Raw genomic sequence first — 16,992 nt, forward strand, 5'->3', positions numbered from 1 at the left:
TTTCCCAGTTTTACCTCAAATAATTTATATTTAAATCATTATGTTTTAATAGGTAAGAGAGGCCATGGCATTGCATCATAATGTAGATTTTACAAACACTAATTTACAAGAAATGAGTGTAAAATTTAAAAAAAAACACTATCTCTTCTATGAAACCTTTTTTAAGGATTAATCATCCATTTATTAACGTCAGTTAGGCTAGTCATACATTTTGTATAGATTTGTATTTAAAAGGTCAGTATAGACATTCATTATGAGGGAATCGTTGGTTAAAAATTGGCAAAAACAAAAAACAAAAAAAAATTGTTCTCCTCATTGATTCTTAGTTGGTGTTGTCTGAACTCACATCTCATCCTAAAATTGCTTTCCATTTCAAACGAAGTCAGTCAGTCAGGAATCACAAATCAGTTTATTTCCAAAAAATTAAAAGTTACTTTTCTAAAACCTACTCTTTTGACAAAATGGAATTTTTCTTCCATTTTGTCAAAAACCCTCATTATTGGATGAATTACAGAGGAGTGCTGTTGCACCTCTCTAAACCTTTTAATTTAAGAACTGGTACATCTGGTCTTCTCTCATGCAGGTAATCCATGACTGGGTTGTTGTAAGCAAGCTGAGCAAACTCCGTGTGTTTGTTGCAAGAGGTTGTACTTGGAGATATTGGTGCTTCTTCTTCCTCTTGTCTGTCTTCACAAGAGAAGCTGCAGCAGAGAACTGTTTTGGCAATTAGGTGGTCCAGTGGTTTGAGAGAGTGCATCCATTTGGGCAGGAAGTCCCAGTTCTTGAGCTTGTTTGGCAGGTGATGGGGGCTGCGGGACTGCATTACATTCACCATGGTAATGAAGATGGTTACACCCAAGAAAGGAGCCCCAACCCCAGCCATCACCTGCCAACCAGCCAGTGAGAGGCCCAGCACCAGTGATGGAAGCAACAGGAAGCAGAGGAGTAGGTACAAGATTGCAAACCAGCGGTACTTGGCAGTGCGCTCACCGAGAACACGAGCCATCCTTATCGGTAGACGCATGAATGGGAACGGATACCACAACAGAATGCCAAAAACATTGAAGAAAAGGTGACACAGAGCAATCTAGAAGACAAGAGACCTAATAATTAAGAATTCAAATGCTTAATGTGTATTGATGTCAACTCAAAGTCATACCAGTAGAAAGCGTCTACTGATTTCTTATAATGTCACACTGATATCATAAATATATTCCAATTATGCAACGCAGCTTTCATGAGTAGCTTATTGTAACACTACATTACAAAATACCTCACACTGCGGAGTCTACAGCCTAGCTATAGCTTGCTATGTTTTGGTTACATGTTTCAAACGGCTACCATATGTTAGGCAAAAAGAGGGTTATTTTGGCAGTATATGGCTGATTTTGATTACTTATACAAAGCTCAGATTCAGCAGGTTATGGCCATGAAGTCAAAACACAGCAAATACAAAGCAAAATCAAAGTTTTCAGTTTAAACATGTGATGTTTGTTTTGTTTTAAATTACATTTTCCACAGCAACCCTCTGGAAATTTTTGTTGTTATTATTATTATTATCATTATCATTATCATTATCATTATCATTATCATTATCATTTTCATTATCATTATCATTATCATTTTCATTATCATTATCATCATCATTATTATTATTATATGTCCTTTGTATCCAGAAAAACAAACAAAACCTACCTGTATGGCAGCAGCAAGTTTGTTCCCAGGACTGGCCAAAGCTGCCAGCAGGGCTGTGGCAGTTGTGCCAATGTTGGACCCAAGAGTGAGAGGATAGGCTCGCTCCAAACTGATTACACCAATACCTGATGAAGATGACAAAGCCAAATGCTGTAAAGCATATCGTATTGGTTTACCAGAAAATATAATTAGTGTTTTGTTCCTGTTGAAATATTTATAGAGCACCACTAAGCTATACGGAGAGTTCTTAAGATGTTTTGTGACAAATACAAATGCCATCTATGATAGATCTCAGAAATTAGCCCTGTTTATATACTAGCAGTAATAACCCAATAAGTTATGAAAATTGTTCTCCAGGTGGCGTAATACTTATTGAGATAGTCGAAGGGAAACATCGCGGATATAAAGAAAGAAAGATATTTTTGTACGTGCCATTTGAGAACACCAGATAGTATTTTAATTTTTTAAAGAAATCCTTCTCATAAAGGTTAAACTACATCTTTGGCTGATAGGATGATTAGTGACTGCCAAAAGAAGGTCACAACTGAAAGCTGAAGACATTTATATAAGTAAAGCAAGTAAATAAAAATTGTACTCATAAAGCACCAAAATTCCACAACAAAAATGCTAAAAATATATAAAGACAAAAAGCTTTAGCTGCCTTTAGAAAGAAACCAGTTGTCAGGCTAAGAGGAAAGCATTCCAGAGTCTATGGAGGCCATTGCCGTGAACTCTCCCATATGGAAAAGAAATAGTAAAAACATATATGATTTACTCAAGAAAGTGGCCACTTTCATGAGTAAATCATATATAAATCATATAAGGCTTACATGATTTACTCATGAAAGTAGCCACTTTCTCATTACTTTCATATATTTTTTTAGTAAGTATACAAAACATACAAGTTTCATTATATAATTTTTCAAGGGATCTTATATGTGTTTTCACTCTTGTATGCTTTTCATACAAGTTTCATACAAGACAGATAAAAACTTTATAAGATTTATCTTTTCCATATGGGCTTTTTTTTATAGTTCTCTGTCTAGTATGATGGACAGCCAGCAGGTCCTCAAGGACCCCCAAGATGTATGGATGTAAATGTTCAGTGATCTATGCTGTCGCTTGTTCATGTAGTGCTCTAAAAGTCAAAAACAAAATCTTGGTAGTCAGTGGACACTGAATTTACTTGAAAGCCGGAAATGAATGAGCATCAGACTGATATGTAAGTCTCATAGTGGCATTCTGAACAATCTGCCAAGAATGCAAAAAAGCTTTGTTAAAGCAAGCAAATAATAAATTAAAATAATCCAGAAGGTATGAATAAGAATTTGGAATTTAGTGCATGAGACAATAGAACTCAACTTCACAACATTTCTTATCTGAAAAAACAAGAGCAAACCAGAGATTTAATGCAACTCAAGGGTTACCAAAGCTTCTCACAGAAGACTTAGCAAAAAGGGAAAAGAACCTAGAATTACCCTTACCCTGACCACAAATCTGTTAGGGCTTCTGTTGTCTCATAAAATTGAAGGAAACAGTCTGCTGTCCAACTTTTAACAGTCTATGGACGAAAACAAGATGCGCAACTAGGTAACTAGGAAATATCTTGGGGCTATATATATGTATATAGATAGATAGGTAGATAGATATAACTGAAACCTTGTGGCATACCACAGGAAAGACAAGTAGAAGATAAATGAATTTAAGCAGCCACAGAGGTAATAACATGGCTAATTAAACAAAATTAAACAAATTAAACAGCAATACAGCAAACCTTTCGTTCCTTTATTAATAGTTTATCAGGATAACCATAAACATGTGGATAGAGGTTGCGGTGTTAGAATTTATATTGTAGAGAAACCACTGGCCTTGGGGGGGAGAGTGCAGTTTATGGCAAGAACACAACAGTAATTCTTATGTGTTGTTATCAGTGGAGTTCTCTCTGTATGTGTCCCCTGTTGTGACAACTGAAAAACAAAGTTGTGTAAAAACTTTACACTGGTACACTGTTCTGGCATATTTGTGGATAAAAAGTAATTTTCAGCAGTTCCTCAATCTTAAAAAAACAAACACTGCTCAGTTTTAACCTCTCCTAAACCTCTCTTGCAACATGTATTTCATGCATACCTTTATTTGTTTATTGGAAAGTTTGTTTCAGTAAGTTTCAGTGGTTAGAGTGTCTTTGGTTGCATCTAATTCAAGCTCCACTGATGGGAGTTCCACTTGGAGGAAATACCACAAATGTGTCGTCTATTAACACCACTGTTAGAAGGTTTATTTTTAAAGGGTTTTTTCTCAGTTGTATGGACAATGTTCTGCTTTTTCACTATTCTGGCCATTCAAAAAGCTTTGGCCACTTTCAAAAACCTCTGAACTGTGATTTTATTCCTCCACACCCACTTAAAAGGAAAGGTATGTAAAAAGTCAGCAATTAACAAGCTGCTTGTTCCTGACCTCCAAATGGTCAAAATGACGGAAGTTAAAGTAATAGGTCTGCCATGAAATGCTGGTATTTTTATAAAATGTTTTAGATTTCCTTCTATACACTTTAATCTATTCACAGTATGGCATAAGCTCTGTGATGTAATTGAAGGCTAAAACATGACAGATATCGAGGTGATTGGTTTCATGAGAAAGACAATCTGATGGGGGGACAGGTGTGGGCAATTGAGGGTGAGGGGGAGACACTAAAAAGAGTTAAAAGTGGGTCATTGGGGAGTTAAAGGCTGTGCTGTGTGGTCCGGAGGGATGGTAGTATCCACTGCTGTTTAGAGTCAGTGGCAATGAAGACAGTTAGTTATTCCACTGTTAGGAAGGGCGATCTGTTGCCTCCTGAAGACATTTAAGACCAGTAAGGTTGCCTGTATTGCTCTCCTGTTGTCTAACACTGTATCTCCATGATACCCAAGCTATATATTATGTGTATGTGCTTTAATATGTGGGAAAGGTCGATAGCCAGGAATGTAATTTAGCAGGAGGGACAACTTTAAAGTTTCTATTATATTGCATGGGGTAATTGCAGGTCTGTTCATGTGGGTGGCTTGGCTTTTGGAGTGATTTGCCATGTGTAAGTATCCTGTATAACTGTTTGTGTGGGTTGCAGCAGCACTAACTTACAGGAAATTATTGATTGTTCTGGAAAATGTTAATATCTTCTCATGGGGAAAAAATGTCTGAGTACTATGAAACATTAATTGTTTATAATAAATAGCATGTTGCCACCCAGACAAAACTTCCACATTATTGCTGCATATGAGGCGTCAAGTCAAAACTGGAGGCAAACAAATCTGTTTTTTCCTGCATCAAAGCCTCAAAGAATGTCTTCAGACTGTTACATCTCCTTTTGTATGATCTGCGAATCTCTGAGCAAAGAGTGGACAAAGGGACATTACGTAACCTTCCTGATATATTTTTGAGCCAGAGACAGTTATTGCGCCAGGGTTAGGGTGACACTGACTTAGGCAGGATTCACTTGAAAATGAAACTGACACCAATGCAACAGCCACTTACTGAAAACACGTGTTTTTATTGTCATAATCTGTCCTTCAGTTGCTTCATGGTGACTCAAGGTTTTTTGTGTCAAGTTAGTGAGGTGAGGATTATTTTATGTGCCATCTATAGGAAATTTAGTGATGATCACTGGAAAACATTCATGTCCCCATTCTAGGATTGATCATTTTCTTTATAGCGTTAGTCATGCCGTTCCTCAGCACTTAATTTAGCAAGCTGCTCCTACAAGGTTAAAGCTGATCACCAACAATAAAGCATTTTTTATATATTTTAAGTATACTCTATTTATAAAGTATGACCAAATACAATTATATCATCCAATTAAACCAAACAAGTGGCTCATTGTAGGTCAGCATGAGTGAGATAAACCTAAACAATCTCTGTAGAAGGAGACAATTTAAGAGTGGCCTGTTCCAACAAATCAAATGGAAGTTTAGAGTTTCATAGGCCAAGCCTCTTATTATAGGAGCTTTGTAAGAGGATTTGTGGACACTGCTGGCCCTCTCCATTAGCTGGCAGAGTAAAGGAAGCTTTTTCAATAGAATATGGCCTGTAAATATGCATGGATTTTGACCCTTGAATGACCTTTAACTATCTGCTAAAGCATTTTGTAAACTCTGTTCTCAAAGACAGACAGACAGACAGATAGACAGATAGACAGATAGACAGACAGATAGATAGATAGATAGATAGATAGATAGATAGATAGATAGATAGATAGATAGATAGATAGATAGATAGATAGATAGATAGATAGATAGATAGATAGATAGATAGATACCAATATTGAACAAATTAATTGTGATTTTTGCCTATAATCATGCAGCCCGAATTGATTGAGGTGACTAAAGTTAAAAAAGAATAAACAGATAAAATCCACGAAGCTTGGCAAAGATTTGTGCACATGGTGTGCAGACTTTGACATTCAAAAGAGCAAAAACATACATCACTCACCTATAAGAGGAGTCATGGCTGAAGTAAAGACAGAGCTACTCTGCACCACAAATGTCACACCTGCACCCACAAACATGGCGATGTATCCTGCCAGCCACCCAAATGGATAGGGAAGGTCTGCAGTGATGCACAAGAGAAACTTGAATCATTTTTAACTTTAAAGAATAAAGTGCTTACATTTTCCATGTAACCCCCTTCAGTTAAAAATCTATGTTAAAAACTAAAATGTCAGTTCTACACTCATCTGCCCGTTGATGCTAAAACTAAGAAGAATTGCTGATCAAAGGCAGTCATAAACACCTACCAGGACCCTGAAAGCTCATTCTGAGAACTCCCTCTTATGGGTTAACAAGGCAAGGAAACATGCATATTTGGAGCTGGCCAATATGAGCTGGAAGTTTCACTTGAGCTCTGAAGCTTTTCAAATCAAGAAGTCAGGCAGGGCTTCAATAAACTCTCAAATGATTTTTGTGTGAATTTTGTAAGGCTTCACAACATCCCTCACACATATAAAACAAATAATTATAATATACTGACACATAATAAGAATAAAAAAAAATAAAATAAAAAAAAGCTTAAATTCACCATTGTGTTTAGCATTTCAGTACCATGGACAGCTCACAATGCTTGCCCAGATTGCTGATGGTGTTTCTCAAAAATTCATCAGCAATCTGGGCGAAAATTTGCACTTCCAATCTGCACTTCTCTTGATAGAGATTTTGGTCATTACTGAATTGAACACGATCCATGTGCATATGTAAATTTGCCCATTGTTAGTATATCCCTGCAGAGGTTTCCACTCCCATTGCACCTTTTCCAAGTGCCTTCTCACACCAGTTTCTTCCAGCTTAGTTACACTGGCCTTTTCTCCTTTAGTAACTGTAGCAGTTTAACCTGGGTTATTATGAGTGTTGGAAAGTACATCTTCATGCAATCACATTACATTTTTATGTGATGCAATAATGGAATGTATTAGTGTGTTAATTTCAGTAATAACATTGCAGTAACAGTTATATTGGTTCTCACTTTATAAAGAGGTGGGTGGAAAGAGAGAAAAGAGCATTTTTTTCAACTACAGTCAGCTTTTCTGCTGTGAGGGGGAAATGGTGTTGCACCTGCAACCTTTGTCACTAGGAAATATAGATGTAATTTTATTTTTCTTCTAGCTTTTTAGCTTCCATTTCAACCTGTAAATGCTTTTGCAGTACAGTCTCAGTGGTGAGGTCCTCTGTGGCCAAGTTTTCACCTTTCTTTTGATTCAAATTTAAACACTAAAAGAAAGATCTCATCTCATGAGTAGGATAGAGAAGTACTTTCTCCAAATAACATAAGGCATTAGTTTAAAAAATAACAAGTATTGTGTAATACATTACTTTTTTGAGAACTTTAGCAACACTGGTTGATGTTTTGCTGTTTGTTCAGTACAGTGACTTCCTGGAGCTACACATAGCACTAAGTAATACAAATAACACACGATGGGTTATCTGTATTACTTAGTGCTGATGGGTTGATGGGTTTATCCTGGCTCAAGAGTTGGCAGTTCATCTTGTGATCGGAAGGTTGCCGGTTCGAGCCCCGGCTCGGACAGTCTCGGTCGTTGTGTCCTTGGGCAAGACGCTTCACCTACCGCCTGCTGGTGATGGCCAGAGGGGCCGATGGCGCAATATGGCAGCCTTGCTTCTGTCAGTCTGCCTCAGGGCAGCTGTGGCTACAACTGTGGTTTGCCTTCCACCAGTGTGTGAATGAATAGTGGAATCGTAAAGTGCTTTGAGGATCTTGAAAAGCGCTATATAAATGCAATCCATTATTTGTTTCCTAACAAGTCAAGATATTCATTTTTTATTTATTCATTTGGTAGCTCAAATTTAGACTAACCTGTGTTGATGACTTTATGGATGGCCTTTGCTACTTGGCCTTTAAGAAGAGAGTTGAGCAGTTTGACTAGAAGCAGCAAACATGTGCACAGGACAGCCAGCGAGGTGGCGAGTAGGATGAGGCCCACTGTGAGGTCTGACATCTCAGCAGATGCAAACAAATGTCTACCTACAAAGAAAGCCACAATAACAGGATATTTGACTGCATTTATACCTTACCAAATGAGTTGAGACACTATGGAAAGTGACAAAACTTGAAGTTCAATTTACCACCATTTAGTTTGCCATATTTTTTGATAATGTTCTCTTACTGTTTAGTTATACTTGTATCGACTGTTTTGCTATGTAAATAAAAATTTCTTGAGAAGACAAGTTCAGTTTTGGCCTTCTCTTGTTGAAATAAGGGAAGCCTTTTATCCAGAACACACTGCTTGTATTCCAACATTATGGCATTATGTTAACTTCTTTGGATATGAGGTTGTACAGATTGGTTCCGGCTTACTATATGATTGATTCAGATTCAGATAGGACTTTAGGTTAACTTACACTTCACGTGTGTTTGCAAGTCATGGCTGGAGTCACAGCTTTCAGTGCTCACGTTGTGATGAGACTATGGATTTATGGATAGATAAAAGAAAGAAAGAAAGACATTAGCCAGGCCATTTTTACTGGCATCAGTGACAAGCTCCATTTGGCGCCAGTACACAGTGACACAGTATGGTAAATGGCCTGTATTTGTATAGTGCTTTACTAGTCCCTAAGGACCCCAAAGCGCTTTACACAACCAGTCATCCACCCATTCACACACACATTCACACACTGGTGATGGCAAGTTACATTGTAGCCATAGCCACCCTAGGGCGCACTGATAGAGGCGAGGCTGCCTGGCGCCACCGGGCCCTCTGTCACCACCAGTAGGCAAAGAAGTGTCTTGCCCAAGGACACAACGACCGAGACTGTCCAAGCAGGGGCTCGAACCGGCAACCTTCCGATTACAAGGCGAACTCCCAAATCTTGAGCCACGATCGCCCCACGATGTGAAGGAGACAGGGCTAGAGATGAGACATTACCATAACAAGGTTGGTCTGGCACCATTCTTTCACCAAGCTCCTGTTCCTCATGCCCTCCTTCCCCATGGCGATCCCTGTGATCACACACTTGTCCAGCTGAGGGTGAAAGAAGATGTACATTCATTTTTCACCACAATTTTTTTGTTTTGTTTTGTTTTTTTTGCTTGGCAGCTGAATTGCTGATCGAGTTTATCAGTTTTCAGCAGTGACCTCAGCTAACGAGTTAGATGATACATGAGATGGTTTTGAGGTGACATTTTTCACTATTTACTTGAAAACATGTTCCAGATATTTCTAAATATGACGTGCATCATTTATTTTATACTTTACTTTTTCATGATGTTGAAATAACCTTACCATTGTTTTGCTGTGTAGTGTCAAGTTCAGGCATTATAAGTAGAAGAAAAATTGTGATAAGCCAAATTTTAACGGGTTGCTGATGACCCGACTCTACACCCCTACAAAGCTTAATCAGAATTTATTTGAAGATTTTTGAGTTATGGTGTTTCGACAGAGACACCCATCAATTATGTGCTCAGAATTGCCTTCTACCATGTTGTGTTTAATCTATTTCTTACATTTTGGTTTCTGTGATGTTTGGTTTTGGACAGAAAAAGAAAATAAATATAAATTACAAATAAATCACAACATTGCTGACCTGCTGTGAGTAACATCACAGTTACTAAGCTGAGATCATAGAGGGCTGCAGTCCAATGAAGGGGCTTAGTAAACAGTAAATTAGAAAAAATGGCGTCTGATGGTTTTACCTGTATGATAAGCTTGGTGACTGGCTCCGTGATGACCTTGAGTAGCTCGGGTGCTTCCTCCCCTGGCTCGAGCCTCAGAGTGGTGACCAGCAGGTGAGACAGCCGAGTCATGAACCCGCTCGCCACCTCCAGGGGCAACAGAACCAGGACTGACAGCCAGTTGAAGCAGTCATGGATTGTTGCTCCGGCAAAAGCACTATCGTGGATCACAGTCATTTTCTGTGTTAGCTATCCAGGAGCATCATAAACTACTCAGAGTGATTGCTTGTTAATCTCCTTTTCACATCTCAACTTTTGCTTTTTTGGTCTTTGGCAGTGATGTAATGGGGCACTGGTTACTGGTATAGGATTAGTGTGGACTGGTGCCATTATTATAGTGTGAAGCTGCAGCTACAGCTGCTGATGCTTTCTCATCATCCTCCTCTACTTTCTCCTCTGCTCTCTTAACACTTTTTCCCTCTTCCCTCCATCTAACCACTTATCCACTTCACTTTTCCATTTCAGTGTCTTCTTGCCTCAACCCCCACCCTATTCTACCTCCACTCTCCTCCTCGGTCTTGCTGTGTTTTGTCACTCACCGTTGAAACTCGGTTCGTTCTGCCGCTTGCATCATGGCCACTATGGTGTTTGTAACCGAAGTCCCAATATTGGTCCCCATGATGACTGGAACAGCCGACCTGACTTCTAAAACTATGAGATGAGGCGAAAATGAAGAAGCATGTTACAAAAAAAACTAAACATTGTAAATGCATAAACACCGTTGCAAATGGCAAATGGTGTTTATGCATATATATATATATATATATATATATATATATATATATATATATATATATATATATATATATATATATACATAATTACAGAAAATGGCCTTGTACTTTTTTGATGCAACATGTGTTTTAATGGAAATGAGAGGTGATTGTAATTCTAGGCTAAGTGAGACGGCTTTGGAGATGGGTTATTTTTGAATACGCCTTTAATGGCGATGACCCAGAGGGCAGACGTCAGGAAGACAAACATTTATGCCTTTCCATATCTTTCAGTCTCCAGTAATTACCTCTAATCATCCTCATGGCTCTCTTATTTAAAACAAATCTTTGGAAGCAGAGCAGCAACTCCTGCATACTGATATAATTCACTTTAACTACCCAGAGCAAAAGTGGAAGACCTACATGCAAAAGCCTGGACATTTTCTTGTAACCTTACCACATAATGGTCTTACACAAGGCTGACTGAGATGATGAGACATTACCCAGAGTAAGAAAGGTTGGATTTGATTGCCCCTCTAATCTTGCTTCACCCTGTCAGACTACACTTATTTTACATCATTTTTACAAATTGCAACTGTAGTACTGGAATCTCGAAATGGGTCTCAGTTAGCGTCTTGAGCCACCTCTCATTTATTTATATTTTGCAAGGAAAATAGAAAATGGGTGCAGTGTTTAATTGAAACATGCAAATATACACATATAAGGCAAAAACAGAGTTTCTTTCTTTAAGCAGTCTTCAGGAATAGTTCTCTGGGCTCTTGCAGGACATTTAAAGCTCTTCTTTGGATGTTGGTCTGTCATGATGTTCTCAGACTGCTTCAATAATGTTGAGTTGGATCAAAATCAACAATACTTTGTTTATTATTGCATCAGTTTTAAAAAAAGATCTCCATCAGCCCCAAACCATCACATAGCATTTACTGTGTTTTAATCTCTATCTTTGTGCTTCTCTCCTGACCTCATCTGGATATAATGATGAGGATTTGAACCAAAAATGTCAAATTTGGATTAATTACTCCGTACGAGCTGTTGCCACTCATTTTTAGTCCAGTTCTTGTGTAATCTTGCATACCTCAGCCTTTTCTGCTTGTTTTCCTTTCTTCTGAAATGGCTTCTTGACAGCCACCCTTCCACTGAGACCATTACTGATGAGGCATCATTGAACAGTAGCTGGATCAGGTGAAGGGCCAGATGCATCTCTCAGGTCCTGTGTCAGATCTTTGATTGATTACATTCCTATTTCTTAAGGCCATGATTTTCAGATACTGTTTGTCTGCTGTATATAGGGTTTTTTTTTTTTAGGTCTTCCTTCTTCTTTTGTCCTTCACGTGTCCAGGTTACTCAATTTTTAAGGACACACTGAGTTTTCAGCTAACAGCTCTTTGGAAACTACTTTGTTGGCAGAAAACTACTATTTTATCCTGTCCAGCTGTATTATCTTTGGCATTTTTTGTTTTTTGTGGATTCAAAAATGAAAAGAACAAATGTTTTTGCGACAGTCTGTAACAAAGTGCAATTTGTTTCTTTCTATTTGCGTAGACATAACACTGGTTCACCCCTTCAGTTAGGTGGTGTTTTTTAAACTTGAATGATTCATAGGTCAGTGTTCAGTGGTTCAAAAAAATGTCCTTTTGAGAACAGTCAGGTATGGGGACTGACCTGAAAGTAAGTGAAAAGTCAATGAAATGCTTTGAGAGACCTTCAGAAAGCCTGGAGAACTATTGCTCAAGACCACATGTAGATCTTTGGAATCAAAATGTAATGAAATGAGGGGCAACTCAAGACTTGTGTACAGTACTATACATTAATCATTCTTTCATTATACAAGTTTGAAAACTGACATAAACATCTAAATAGTGGAAAGCTAAAAATAAAATAAAATAAAAGCAACAACGGTGCATTAATCTGCAGCCAAAAGTAGCACGCAACAAATAAATCATTTACAATAGACTTTCCTAGCACTTTCAGGAGATTAATAAACCCGTGAATGTGAGTTATGGAGCGAAAAGTTAGCACAATGCTCGTTTTAATATTTTTCAAGGGGTTGTTTAGATGCTAGATGACAGGAAACATCACTCTTAGCTGTTCATCTGCTAGTTTAGTTAGTGGAGAAATGTGTGCAAGCAAATCTTCCTGTTCTCTGAAGAACAATCCTCTGGTATAGTTTGTTAATGTAACCCAAACTTTTTTTGCTAATTTGATCCTTAATGCCAAATAACAAACTGATCATAATGGATTCAACCCTCCACAGGGAATACGGGTTGTTATAGGACTTTGAGGCAGAAAATTTCGATTTGAACTATAGACTGCAAATTGATTTTGCTGCCAATAAGGCGCCATGGGGGTGTTATTTTCTCTGGTTTTATTGCTACGGTAATGGATTTTGTTTTCTGTTTATTAACTTATCTATATATGCAAAATAATAACCTGCAGAGACATAAGCCTACTGTGCAGACAGTACAATAAACACACACGCGCACACACCTGAATTCTGGCACTCACACATTTGCACATGCGTTTATGTGCCTACTCACGTCCGGAGGCCACCAGACTGACTACAATGGAGGTGGAGGTTGATGAGCTCTGAACCAGCACAGTAACCAAGATCCCCACCACGAGCCCTGCCACGGGGTTAGACAGCACTGCATTGTCCTGGAAAATGTCCCCTGCCACTTTACCTGGTTAGATATGCCGCCCACATACACAGAAACACACACATAAAAAAATACCAGTCTTAGGAATCACAAGGTTGCCAAGAGCAATGTTAAACAAAAATCAAACTGTTTGTTTCCCCAATTTCAAGAAGGTCACAGATCAAACTCGGCAGTAAATTATACAGCAGCAGGGCCCAGTAGGATGGTGTGAACTGGTGCTCGGTGACTCACTTATTTGTCAAATATCAACAGACTGAGTCACTATGAACCTGCTGATGGGGCAGTGAGGGTCAGAGCGCTTACCCCCTGCTAACTGGAAGGCAGAGCTCAGAGTGTCCAAGGAGCAAACAAAGAGGAAGAGGAGGAGGAAGAGGAGAGGGATCTTGGATAGATTGATAAGGACCTTCTTGATCTTGTTTGGACTCGCTGCTGAGGTCTGAGGAGATCTGTCTGGAGAAAACAGCAAAGAGACGGTTAGACTGAAATCTTTTTTTAAGGGATTTTATCTGATGAAACAAAACGGCAGCATGTTTTTGGCCACTGCTCGACTCTCTGATAGCTGTGTCCTCTCACATGTAGAGATAGAAGCCATCTGACAAAGTACATTCATAACCCATATGCAGCCAAACACTGCTGAGTGAGAGGCCACATGATCCCACTGGCACTGTGTGTCTCCTGAGCATGTCCTTATCTAATGAGCCTGTGGCTCGCTTCTGCTGTTGTAATTTACCGCCTCAAAGAGGTTAAACCTGCTGCCAGCGTGGGAGATGTATGTGTCACTCTCCTCTTTATGCCTCTCTTGTACCTTTCTCCCCGGGGAATGTGCCTGCCTCCATCAGTGAGGGTTTGTTGGAGTGGTGATTGGTATGTTGGTTACAGCCCTCAAAGCTGCCAGTGAGGTCAAGGGTGGAGCCGATGCCAGACTCCCTGTCCTCCTCTGCCAGTGGGAGTTTGGGATGTGAGGGGAGCTGAGCCGAGTGTATTCTCACCCCTGGTAGCAGAAGAGAAGTCAGGCAATTCAAAGACATAAAACAAGAATGGTGGGAATTTAAACTAATGAGTTACCACTGAAGCCGAGCTCCGTGCTCCGTCCAGAGGACACTATGGTTATAGATCGAGAGGACATGGCGCTGTGAGTGCTGTGTGGAGATATGCAAGCAATTAAAATCGCAGGATGTTACCACCGTGGAGGGAACAGATCTGATAGTGGATGTATTTATCAGCCACCTGCAGCAGTAAGAAAAAGAAGCCAACAGAGACCAACAAGTGTGTATATGAGCCCATCTCTCACAGAGGTACAGGGATCAACAGACAAGCAATTAGAAGAGAGCGAAGGCAGCCCACGTGGTTATGTAATTGGCAGCCATCCGTGATGTGAGGTCAGGCGTCTCACCTCCCAAACAACTAAACAACCTCATCAGATCATGAAGAACACATTAGGATCCGTGTAGCTTATCCTGTCTTCCATTTCCTACAGCTGCGAGCCAGCTCTTCAAGGGACTCTCCAGCATCTATAGAGCAAGTCTCTTCAAAGGGTTTCATGCTCTTGATTTGAAGAGATCCCCCCCCCCACCCCACCCCCCCAAACCCCCACCCCCATCCCACCCTTCTTTTTTTTCTGTCTTCCACTTCGGGGACTCCAGTGGAGGAGGGAGTACCAATGTCTCTTAAAAGCAAAGAGGATGGAAGTAATTACAGCAGCCGAAATTACAGTAATTACAGTCACTGCATCATCCTCACCGCGCGTGTCATCCTGCTGCAGGTTTCAGATGCGCGCGGAGGCCTGCGTTAACATATGTACATCTGTCTGTATGTGGGAGAAACAGCCCACTGCAGCAGGATAAACTCTGAATGTATCTGAGCTGATTTTGTGAGCGTGTGTACTGAATGTTATCCTCTAATCTAACTGCCCCGTTCGTCTGTTTGTCAGTCTGCTACCGTTCCCGTCTCAGCTCTTGTGCCGTTACGTGCAAGTTTGTGTTTAAGGCTGTCTCTGTGACTCACATGGATAATTTCTCAATTAGTGTTGCTGCAATTTTGTTTTGCTTTGTAGAAAAATGCAGGCTTTTCTCAAGCATTTAGCCAATGTTGTCAGTGTGAGTCAGCTTACTTGGCAAGATTTTCTAAAAGTATGTATGAGACATCGAAATAAAAGCTGGAATTTAAAAAAAAAAAAAGTGTATATAGTAAAATAGTGTTGCCTCTTACCTTGTCCAAAGGCTTAGGTGTTGCTCATGACCCCGCTAAAGGAAGGTATCAAACTGAAGACTAAAACATCTTTAAATAGACCGAGTGTGGAGGTATCAGGGGGGAAACATCTACGTGATCTCTCGGTTATTAACTTGCTTTCTCATCAGAGACAGCATTGTCAATCAGTTACACAATGTCTTAAGTTAATGATGCATAGGTCTTAAATGCCTGTTGTGTATTAGGTAATAAATGATGTTTGTTCAGCCAGCTATTTTCACCTGATTTGGGCCCCAGATAAAGATTGCAAGATGAAGTGGCCTGTTTGATGTGATTTATCAGCCCTTCTCACTTGAGGTTTTTAGGTAGCAATGCAGGAGAAACCTGACATCTAGTGGCGTGTTTTAGATAAACCTGGGAGATTGCTCCTGTTTTCTTAAGTCCGCTCATATTCTCATGCGGCTGTTTCCATCACATTTCGTAGTCTTGGCAAAGATTAAAGCCGGGGTATTAAATGATCACTTCTTCCACGAGATAAGTCAGTGGAAGTATTTCAGACACGCAAAGCGTAATCTGTTTGACTTGTACAGAATGTTCAGGTACTTAGGTACTTTGCCAGCACTCAGCATCAAGCCTGTTTTGATTGGAAATAGACTATCAAGGAGATTTTCTGAGAGCCTCTTGACACACATGCACCACTATCCACACGCAGCGCCCGCCTGTGTTGTTGTGGGGGTAATTGTTAATGATTAGTGCAGCCGCGGTTCTGTCATATCAGCAGTGCTCTCAACCAAATCTCCCAAGCCTGCTGACGCCAGACTTGCATCTATGAACTTAATAAACCCTTTAGACTAAGTTGTTGCTTTCCAATCTGTTATGAGATCTGGGAGCCTGAGAGAAATAACAGCCTTGTTGTTTTTCAGGGAGCTGGGTTTGCTGCTGTAGGTGGCAACTGGAGGAGAAATCCTTGAGATTTGGAGCAGAATTATACAGAGAGAGAAAAAAAAACGAAGCACAGATGTACCAGCGCACATGGACGCGCGCGCGCGCGCGCGCGCACACACATGTGATCACGTAAACACACACTGAGCAGCTCTAGAGCTCTTTGGTTAAAAAACACTCCACGTTGCAGTTAATCCCATCTCCAGATGTGCGAGTCACAGGGTGGCTGCTGCTACTGCACAGCATGCCGAACCAGACGGGGGCTAAATTCTGCCACGCAAGGCGACCTGCTTGGTTTATCTAATATTAAAAAATAAATAAAGCAAAGCCTCTGGGTTTTTAACAAAGGGGCCCATAACACTATGAACAAAACGTCAGTTAATTATCTCTACACAGGTGTGTGTCTTATTCTAAAGACTCTGTTCTTGTTTTGACTGGCTAGGTGACACTAATCAGCACAAGTCATTCAGATTAATACTAATCTCTTTTACCTTGATCACTGTTGTCATCTACACGAAGGGAGTAATGACGCTTTGAGAAAAAGAAAAAGCACTCTGATATTTTAT

General features: G+C 39.8%; 1 protein-coding gene across 2 annotated transcripts; it reads right to left on the minus strand.

The window, feature by feature from the left end:
• Window positions 1-214: 214 nt before the first annotated feature.
• On the minus strand, window positions 215-15,598 carry slc34a1b (solute carrier family 34 member 1b). Of its 2 annotated transcripts, none has more exons than XM_082509460.1 (13): window positions 15,506-15,598; window positions 14,363-14,436; window positions 14,103-14,288; window positions 13,601-13,747; window positions 13,178-13,321; window positions 10,449-10,560; window positions 9,871-10,066; window positions 9,104-9,199; window positions 8,580-8,643; window positions 8,035-8,202; window positions 6,160-6,276; window positions 1,696-1,820; window positions 215-1,087 (listed from the first exon to the last, which is right to left on the minus strand). In XM_082509460.1, the coding sequence occupies exons 2-13, from the start codon at window positions 14,421-14,423 to the stop codon at window positions 509-511; spliced, it is 1,995 nt and encodes a 664-aa protein (XP_082365586.1). In that variant the 5' UTR covers window positions 14,424-14,436; window positions 15,506-15,598; the 3' UTR covers window positions 215-508. The 2 variants fall into 2 exon arrangements, with proteins under 2 accessions (XP_082365586.1, XP_082365585.1); XM_082509459.1 differs by having other exon boundaries at window positions 14,363-14,524.
• Window positions 15,599-16,992: the final 1,394 nt, after the last annotated feature.

The sequence above is a fragment of the Aulonocara stuartgranti genome, assembly GCF_965226115.1.
Source record: "Aulonocara stuartgranti genome assembly, chromosome: 2".
Lineage (NCBI taxonomy): Eukaryota > Metazoa > Chordata > Actinopteri > Cichliformes > Cichlidae > Aulonocara > Aulonocara stuartgranti.

Coding starts and splice junctions, on each gene's coding strand:
- slc34a1b (XM_082509460.1), bottom strand. CDS start 14,423: ATGTCCTCTCGATCTATAACCATAGTGTCCTCTGGACGGAGCACGGAG. Junction 14,289..14,362: donor CACGGAGCTCGGCTTCAGTG/GTAACTCATTAG, acceptor TTCTGCTACCAG/GGGTGAGAATACACTCGGCT. Junction 8,644..9,103: donor GCCAGACCAACCTTGTTATG/GTAATGTCTCAT, acceptor ATAAATCCATAG/TCTCATCACAACGTGAGCAC.